We start from the raw sequence: 9,382 nt of genomic DNA, 5'->3' as shown, positions 1-9,382 counted from the left end.
AAACAAAATAGGCCTACAAATAAATAAGTATCGGTAGCCTATCTATAGCCATAATAAAAGTTTACTTTTTATTTGTTCCAAAGTAGTCAATGTGGCTCATAATATACAACTGTAAACTATTTATTAATGGCTCAACTGATTTAATTAAATTTTTCTTTTCTTTTTTTAAATGTTGTCAAAGATAATATACATACTTTCGATCATTATTACGCTTTTAATGATTTCTAAACCGGAAGTGGAATGTGACGTATGCCGTAAAAACCACACCCCTTCCGACAGTAACAAGGATGTAAACTGTTGGTGCAGAGCAGTACAACTGGAGCTGATAAAGATATGATATAAACTATATTATTATATTATCTGAGATCTGATTTATGACTGAATAATGGCCGAATCTCCAGACAGCCGCAGTCTTGTGTCTGCGTCCTCACAGCTCAATTTAATGGAAATAGAGGCGGTAAGTCTAATATTAGTCTGTTTCAGTTTTGTTATTTAATATCATTTTACATCACAGGCTTCGTGTTGTTCTGTTTACTTTATATCTTTATACTTTATATCTTTGTCACCTCATATTGCGTTGGTTTCTTATGCGAGATGAAGTAAGAGTAGTGTATTGCTTCCAATGCAGTGGTCTTGGTTCTCACAGTTAGTGCGTTCGTTATGTGTGTCATGATTTTTGTAATTATGCATGCTTTGTTTAAGTAAAGCTGTATCATTCTTGATGTATGGTAAAAAGCCTTTAGCACTTGGCAAAATATGGAAGAAAGGGTGCAGGCTTGATGCATATTGTATTGTTGTTATTATTTCCTCTTCTCAGATTGATGATAAGGAGTTTGACATTCCTCAAGTGGACACTCCTCCGACACTAGAGAGCATCCTGAATGAGGTGAGTGTGTCAGGTTATTCTCCTTCTGGATGGAATCATAAGGAATTAAATTATTCCAGTTTCAATTGTTCCTTAACAGTTTCAGTAATGGTGCTTTTAGTACTTTTGAGGAAGAATTATTTGGAAATAAGACATACAATTCTTATTGTATTTACTGCCCTCTGAAGTCTGTTGCCAAAATGATGAGATCATTTCAAGTTTCTGCAGAGCAGATATAACAAATTAGAAATACAATTATTGTAAAATGTGTGTTTTGTAGATTTTTTAAAAGCATTAATTCAATAAAATAATTGATCCTAACTATATTGTAATATAAACAAACAAGAACAATGTGACAAATTTAATATTCATATGTATATATATTTCATGCATGCATTTATTCTTAAAAAATTCCACTTATTACAAAGTTGTAAATGTAATAAACAAAACATGTGTATCTTTAACAACACATTGTCATATAAACAAGCAGTCAGTAACACAGGTATGAAGTACATGACATAATGGTAACAGTATAAAAAAGAATGTATATGTGTTCTGTATATATCCGAATAATTTTGTAACTGCTCCAACTGATGTATAGCATTTAGGTGTGTCCCAAACCATGCACTTCCACACTATTCTCTGCCATTTTGTTGTGTATGTATTGCAAGAAGTATTAGCTGAAAATGCAAAAAAAAGAAGTTTCCTACGAGAACCTGGATGATGCACTTCTTCAACCGTAAAAATTAATGGAATGTTGGACACTTCATGCACTCAGCACTTGTGGCTTGCACGTAGAGTTACCTGGCTGCGTTGCTGGTTTAACAAAACAATTGTAAATAGTGGAGAATGTAGCAACTAGCAAAACTTCAGTGAAGACAGCGCCTTACAAATGTGAGTTGAATGTTTTACCATCACCCCACGCTGTGTGACTATGTTTATTATTTTAGATATATACCGATCAGCCACATTAAAACCACCTGCCTAATATTGTGCAGGTTCCCCTCGTCCTGCCAAAACTGCACAAACCTGCATATCAGAATAGCATTCTGAGATTATATTACATATAATATATTACATATATATTATATATTAGATCTCAGCACAATCATACAGAGCTGAGTTATCTGAGTTACCGTAGACTTTGCCAGTTCGAACCAGTCTGACCATTTTCTGTTGACCTCTCTCATCAAGGCATTTCCATCCACAGAACTGCTGCTCACTGAATGTTTTTTGTTTTTGGCACCATTTTGAATAAAGTCTAGTGACTGTTGTGCATGAAAATCCCAGGAGATCAGCAGTTACAGAAATACTCATACCAGCCCATATGGCACCAACAATCATACCACAGTCCAAATCACTGAGATCTATTATTTTCCCCATTCTGGTGGTTGATGTGAACATTAACTGAAGCTTTTGACCCATATCTGCATGATTTTATGTACTGCACTGCTGCCAATCGATTGGCTGATTACATAATCGCATGGATGATTGTTGGTGCCAGTTGGCTGGTTTGAGTATTTCTGTAACTGCTGATCTCCTGATTCACACACAACAGTCTCTAGAATTTACTCCAAATGGTGCCAAAAACATAAAAACATCCAGTGAGCGACAGTTCTGCAGATGGAAACGCCTTGTTGATGAGAGAGGTCAACAGAAAATGGCCAGACAGACAAAGGCTACAGTAACTGAGATAACTGCTCTGTACAATTGTGGTGAGAAGAATATAATCTCAGAATGCTTTTCTGAGATGTGGGTTGGTGCTGTTTTGGTGGCACGAGGGGGACCTACACAATATTAGGCAGGTGGTTTTAATATTGTGGCTGATCAGTGTAAGTGTTAAACTGAGTGGCAACACAACACGTGCATTTGAAACGTCATTTCCATTAGCTGTTAAACGGTAAATGCTTTAGTGTATTAAAAAACGTTAAGTGTTCCATTTGGGACAATACTACACATTGAAAATGCATAGACTACATGGCTGAGTATATAATAGTATATTATAATATATTTATAGTGCGTCATTTAGGTCACAGCTTAAATGTTTTTGATTCACTAAATAAATCTCATAAATCTCACTAAATAAATCACTAAATAAGGGTCATAAGAGTAATTTGTTTGAGAATCAGACTATACTGGAAGCGCGTATGTTTTGCACTACAAATTCAAAAGAACAGGATAATTAGACTAATTTGTTCGGGAAACATACTATACCAGAAGCACTGTATATTTCACGGTGTATTGAATCAAAAGAACCGGCTTATTAGAGTAATTTTTCGAAGAAAAAAAAAATACACTGGTAGCACGGTGTTTTTCACACTGATGATTTTAGTAGTGGGCACGCAATTGCATTGCAGGAAACATGTCAGAGTATTTTAGTACAGTGTTCGGTCCACATCAACGGAAAATTGCACACACAGGAACTGTTCACAGAACCGAGAGTCATGAAAATCACAATGGAACTGAAAAAAAATGGAACTGGTTCTGGACGAGACCCTAGTCCTGGTCCTATTTTAGGGCTATTAAGATTTTTTACGTTGTGTTCATATTTAATGACAGTTTTTTTCTCCCCAATTTGGAATGCCCAATTCCCAATGCTCTTTAAGTCCTCATGGTGGCATAGTGACTCACCTCATTCCCGGTGGCAGAAGATGAATCTCAGTTTTGTCTGAGACGTCAATCTGTGCATCTTACCAAGGAGACATAGAATGTGTGGAGGCTTCACGCTGTTCTCCGCGGCATCCATGCACAACTCTCTACACGCCCCACCGAGAGCGAGAACCACATTATGGCGACCATGAGGAAGTTACCTCACATGACTCTGCCTAGCAACCGGGCCAATTTGATTGCTTAGGAGACCTGGCTGGAGTCACTCAGCACACCCTGGAATCGAACTCGCGACTCCAGGGGTGGTAGTCAATGTCTTTACTCACTGAGCTACCCAGGCCCTTAATTATGCACATTTAACCTCCCAATTCTCATTACTTCAATAAAAAAAAAAAAGATGGTCATTATGATATTCTCATTACTGCAATGTAAAAATTTTTAAATAAAATTAAGTTTTAAAGTATTTATACAGTACATTATAGTACAGCCATGGCCAAAAGAATTGGCAGTGACATAAATTTTGTGTTTTGCAAAGTTTGCTGCTTCAGTATTTGTAGATAATTTTTTCACATGTTTCTATGGTATACTGGAAAACAGTGATAAGCATTTCATGAGTTTTAAAGGCTTTTATTGGCAAAAACATTCAATATATGCAAAGAGTCAATATTTACAGTGTTGACCCTTGTTCTGCTTGTCCACTCGCCTTTTGAGGATTAACCACAGGTTCTCTATGGGATTAAGATTCGGGGAGTTGCCTGTTCACTGATCCAAAATTTCAATGTAATGATCTCCGAGCCACTTCATTATTACTCTTGCCTTGTGACATGGTGCTCCATCATGCTGGAAAATGCACGGATCATCACCAAATTGTGCCTGAATTGTTGGGATAAGTTGCTCTTGCAGGATGTTTTGATACCATTCTTTATTCATGGCAGTATTTTTGGGCAGAATTGAAAAGAAACCCCACACATGGATGGACTCAGGATGCTTCACTGTTGGCACGACACAGGGCTCATGGTAGCGTTCACCTTTGTTTTTTTGGAGAGAAGTGGCTTCTTTGCTGCCCTTCTTGGCACCAGGCCATTGTCCAAAAGTCTTCGCCTCACTGTGCGTGCAGATGCACTCGCACCAACCTGCTGCCAATATTGAGCAAGCTCTGCACTGGTGGTGACATGATTCCATAGATGACTCCTCAGAAGGAGATGGTCCTGGCGCTTGCTGGACACTCTGGAACGTCCTGAAGCGTTCTTCACTGCAGTTGAACCTCTCTCCTTGAAGTTCTTGATCTGGTAAATGGTTCTTTCAGGTGCAATATTCTTTGCAGCAATTTCCTTGCATGTGAGGCCATTTTGATGCAAAGCGATGATGGCTGCATGTCTTTCTTTAAAGTTAACCATTGCTAACAAGAACACAATGATTGGAAGAACTTCTTACCTCCTTTTATAGCAAACAGTCTGCTCTTATAATCCAATCAGAGTGATTTCACCTGACTAGTACTCGTTCACACTTTCCCAGGTGCTGCTGATATGATTAGTGAAATGATGTTAGCTGGTCATTTTGTGCCAGGGCCAAAAAACTGTGAAATTTGGGTTTTTGTGATGGTTCTTTTTCTTTTGGCCTATGAAGCTTTTTGCAATTATTTAAAATGTATCTAATCACTCTGCACAATAATCTAGAACACAACAACTGTAGCAGAAAACGTTGCGAAACAAAATATATGTCACTGCAAATGCTTTTGGCCACGGCTGTACTACACTCTTTGTACTGCCTTTTGTATTCGCAGATTTTAATTTAAAAAAATCATTGTACAACATTTTATCATCATTTTTCTCACCCAAAGAGGTGAAAAGAAATACCCAGAAACAGCTACTAAAATAAACAATTATACTTATTTCTAATATGTTCATATACATTTTAACTTACAATATTGCTTTTGATAAAAATAAGCTTATGGAGATGTTAAAGCTGAAGTATGTAATTTCTGAGCCACTAGCACCACCAAACGGAATTGCAAGAATACATTTTTCAAAATAGCTTTCTGAATATGCCCCCAACTATTTCTGATAGTCCCGACCCAACTCACGCCATTGTTTGAGTAATGTTTTTAGGGCGGATCCAAGCTGATCACTCAAAATAAACAGCAATTTTCATAGTGCAAAAATACCATGTGGTAACTCGTGGTACTTCCACAGTACCTTTTTGTAAGAGGAGTGATGATGATAAATGACATTTCAGTGTTTGTATATTTTTTAATTTTCAACTCTGCTGTCTTCATTCTTTAAATGCAAACCTATTTAAATGACCTACATTGTTTTTTGCTTAGCCTGAAGATGAGGATGAGCCATTTATTCTAGAGGATACGTGTCTCCTGAACACAGAGAACATTGATACCCACTCGTGTGAAACATCCTCTCTGGCCAGCTCTGACAGTGGTGACCGCACACACCTGAAGAGGAATGTACACTTTCCTTACTCTTCGTAGATGTTATGTTAGTCTAATGCATGTTGGCTGTTGAATGTTTATATATATTTTTTGTCTGTGTTCACCTTAGGAGGAGGAAAGCTATGGAAACTAATGCTACAGTACACGGATCCGTTCTTAGATGCAATGTACTGAAAGGCATCTCGGCCCAGATAGTATCTGCTGCGGTGAGACTTTAAATTAGAGGCTTGATTTCAGATTTTATGCTGATTAAACTTTATTGCTCTCTAATTTTCTGATTTTACTCTTTCTATCTCTCTTCAGGATAAAGTTGATGCAGGCTTGCCTACTGCAATAGTGAGTATTTTACTCTCTTGTGATATGTAATGAAAGTTTTTTATTGCTTTCTTCATGTGTAAAATTTGGATGTGCTTGTAGACTGTTTCCAGTGTGATAGCCGTGGGGACGTCGCATGGTCTGGCCTTAGTGTTTGGTAAGCACATCATTCAAATCTTTGTGTAGTCTGCTATAAAGTTTAGAAAGGCCACAACAGTGGATTTGTTTGAGTACTTAATTGTTAATTGACATAAAAAAGCTGTTTCAGAACTATGAACTTATGTATATGTAGCACAGTTAACATATATGTCAGTAAGTGTGGTATTTTAAACTACTTTGGGACTGTCTTTCTACCTTGGCTTGTCTTGGGTGGAATGTTCAGGAAAAGGTAATGCATTTGTAATTAACATTGTACAAAATGTGTTAAACGGATAGTTCCCCCAAAAATGAAAATTAGCTCTGTAGGTCCATACAGTGCAAGAGAATGGTGATTAGAACTCCAAAAGCTTCAAAAAAGTGATCAATAAGACTTACAGTTGTTTAATCCATGTCTTCTGAAGTGATTGAGTTGGTTTTGGGTAAGAACATATTAAACTGCAACTTCTCATCCTACATGTTGTCATTGCAGTCTCTAGGCACAATCATGAATTCAATCTCAATTACTCTTCCTAGTCAGGGTTCCCACACATCCTGGAAGACCTGAAATTTTGCAATGCAATTTTCCAGTCATGGAAAATTTGAAAAATACCCAAATGTCCTGGAAAATAATGATTTATCCTGGAAAATATTTTATTATAATAGAACTTATTGATTGTGTTGCTAACAAGGTTTTTGTTACATGTACAAAAACATTGAAATGATTGGGACTCGGAATAGAAGTCAAATACACAAATTCAAATAATTTTGTCACTGCTGGCGGTTGTGCATTGTGAAACAACGTCAACGGTTAACTGTCATAAACGAATACCTGTCACATACCTTCTCTGCTTATGTGCTGCCATCAAGTATTAATTTAGTACAAAATAAAAAAAATTCATTCTGACATTGCTGTTATTTTCACCACAAAAACATTTTATGGTCAACCACTGATTTAAAAACCAAAAAATTTATTCACACACTGAGTTGGTAGTGTGGTTATTTGGCCTTCACCCCTCAAGATTTTAATTAATGTTCAATTATTCAATGATTGGAGTCCGCTTATATGGACTGAATCATGAAATCTAGTCATAAAAATGGCATTCGCCATAAAATGCAGAATGTCATGGAATACAACATATTTGGACAAAAATTTGTAAGTGATGCATGCTTCAAAATTAATGTGTAAAGCTTGCCACTTATACACTGAAAACACATCATCATGATCTTCATGCACGCTCTTCTGTGTATGAGAAGCACATGCAGACTGTGTATTTATTTATTTAAATGACAACTTTACAGGGCTTAATAATCACACAAAACACAAAAATGCCCCCAAAAAAGAATTTAAATAGATGCATGTGTTTTTGATTAAATATTACACTTGTGGAGCACATGAAATATCCTGTAAAATTGTGCCTTGAAATGAGTGTGAACCCTGCTAGTGCTTGACGCATGCACAGAGCACTAGATGGCACTACAGGAAGTGTAAGTGTGCTTGAAATTATAATCACCAAGGAGACAGCTGTCAAGATGAACAGTGAAAAAGGAGTTACATTTTGGTCTTTTATCACCCAAAACCAACTGTATCGCTTCAGAAAACATTTATTTGGAGCTTTTTGGAGCTTCAAAGTTCTGGCCACCATTCACTTGAATTGTATGGGCCTAGAGATCTGAAATATTCAAAAAATCTTTGTTTGTGTTCAGCAGAAGATAGAAAATCATACACATTTGTTATGACATGAGTGCGAGTAAATGATGAGAGAACTTTCATTTTTGGGTAAACTATCCCTTTAAGACGGCAATTTATTTTTATCTCCATTCCTTTACGTTGAGCATTACAGTGTCATTTATTCTGTGAATGATATGAACTGAAGTGTTTGGCATGGCTGTTTGCACGCTCTTTGCCTGTTTGTATTCTGCTTGCTGCTGCATTTGCAAATATTGCTTCAAAACCCAGAACACTTCTGTTATAATTCTGCATTGAGTACATCATTCCATAATGTGCACCATCTTGCATTCAAATCCTCAAATTGTTTGCTGTTTTACCTTATGAAAATATTGTAATTTCAGATCAGAACCAGGCCCTGCGGCTGTGTCTGGGCACCACAGCGACTGGAGCAGAGTATGGAGCAGTGTCAGCTCTCAGTATTAATCAGGACTGCTCACGGCTGCTCTGTGGCTTTGCTAAAGGACAGGTGAGTGACAGTTGTAAAAGAACAATGGTTTTGAGGTATTAGGTGTGTTCACACAGGATGCTGTCTTGCATTCAAAAACAGCTAGATCCAATGAAATGGACCCCAATGCAGGTGTCTTAAGACCCATTGTTTAAAATTTAAACTTCTTATAACTTGACACAACATCTTAAAAAATGGCACTCTTGACACAATATGTAAAAAAACAACAGTGAGACTGTTACAATGAACAAAGATGCCTGTCTAGTGCATGTTTCCCTAGAAAAACAATTAAAAACACGCACACAAGAACAGGTCTTTTGTGAACATCCAAGTTAGAACTCTAAACGTGACAAACATGAGCCGAAATATAGACAGACTTAAAAAAAAAAAAAACTTATGAATGGTTTACTATGTGGACAGTCATTAGCTAATCCATAAATATCAGGTCAACATCTTGAATATTGCTGTTTCCAGTCATCGTAAGGCTGAAATTTTATTACCCTGCTGTACTGATGCAACACACATACAAATTTATGGGAAAATGTTCTGACCTTTGGCCTGTTGTCAATAAGATCACCATGTGGGATCTGGCCAATGGTAAACTGCTTCGAACTATCACAGATGCCCACCCACCTGGCACTGCAATCCTACATGTCAAGGTACTGCACTTCTGTACACATTTTACAAGTCATCTTGTTCATTGATATTGAATGTAACACCAATCTCTCATTCTCTTTATAGTTCACTGACAACCCAACATTAGCAGTGTGTAATGATAGTGGGGGATCAGTGTTTGAACTGTCATTCAGGTGAGATGTGCAATTAATGCAGCTTCTTTCT

The 9,382-nt window shown here is 37.1% G+C and overlaps 1 protein-coding gene across 2 annotated transcripts in view; it reads left to right on the top strand.

Annotated features, from left to right (window-relative positions):
* Window positions 1–284: 284 nt before the first annotated feature.
* Window positions 285–9,382, top strand: part of vps8 (VPS8 subunit of CORVET complex) — a 178,543-nt gene continuing 169,445 nt past the window's right edge. For both annotated transcript variants that reach the window (XM_052126503.1, XM_052126502.1), the window contains exons 1-9: window positions 285–457; window positions 818–886; window positions 5,796–5,928; window positions 6,027–6,121; window positions 6,219–6,251; window positions 6,333–6,387; window positions 8,439–8,563; window positions 9,115–9,201; window positions 9,284–9,351. In XM_052126503.1, the coding sequence (XP_051982463.1) occupies window positions 386–457; window positions 818–886; window positions 5,796–5,928; window positions 6,027–6,121; window positions 6,219–6,251; window positions 6,333–6,387; window positions 8,439–8,563; window positions 9,115–9,201; window positions 9,284–9,351 (737 nt within the window). In that variant the 5' untranslated portion in view covers window positions 285–385. The remainder of the gene's footprint in view (window positions 458–817; window positions 887–5,795; window positions 5,929–6,026; window positions 6,122–6,218; window positions 6,252–6,332; window positions 6,388–8,438; window positions 8,564–9,114; window positions 9,202–9,283; window positions 9,352–9,382) is intronic.

The sequence above is a fragment of the Xyrauchen texanus genome, chromosome 5 (genome assembly GCF_025860055.1).
Source record: "Xyrauchen texanus isolate HMW12.3.18 chromosome 5, RBS_HiC_50CHRs, whole genome shotgun sequence".
Lineage (NCBI taxonomy): Eukaryota > Metazoa > Chordata > Actinopteri > Cypriniformes > Catostomidae > Xyrauchen > Xyrauchen texanus.
The sequence above is the reverse complement of the archived record's forward strand: the minus strand, read 5'-3'. Positions and strand labels throughout refer to the sequence as shown.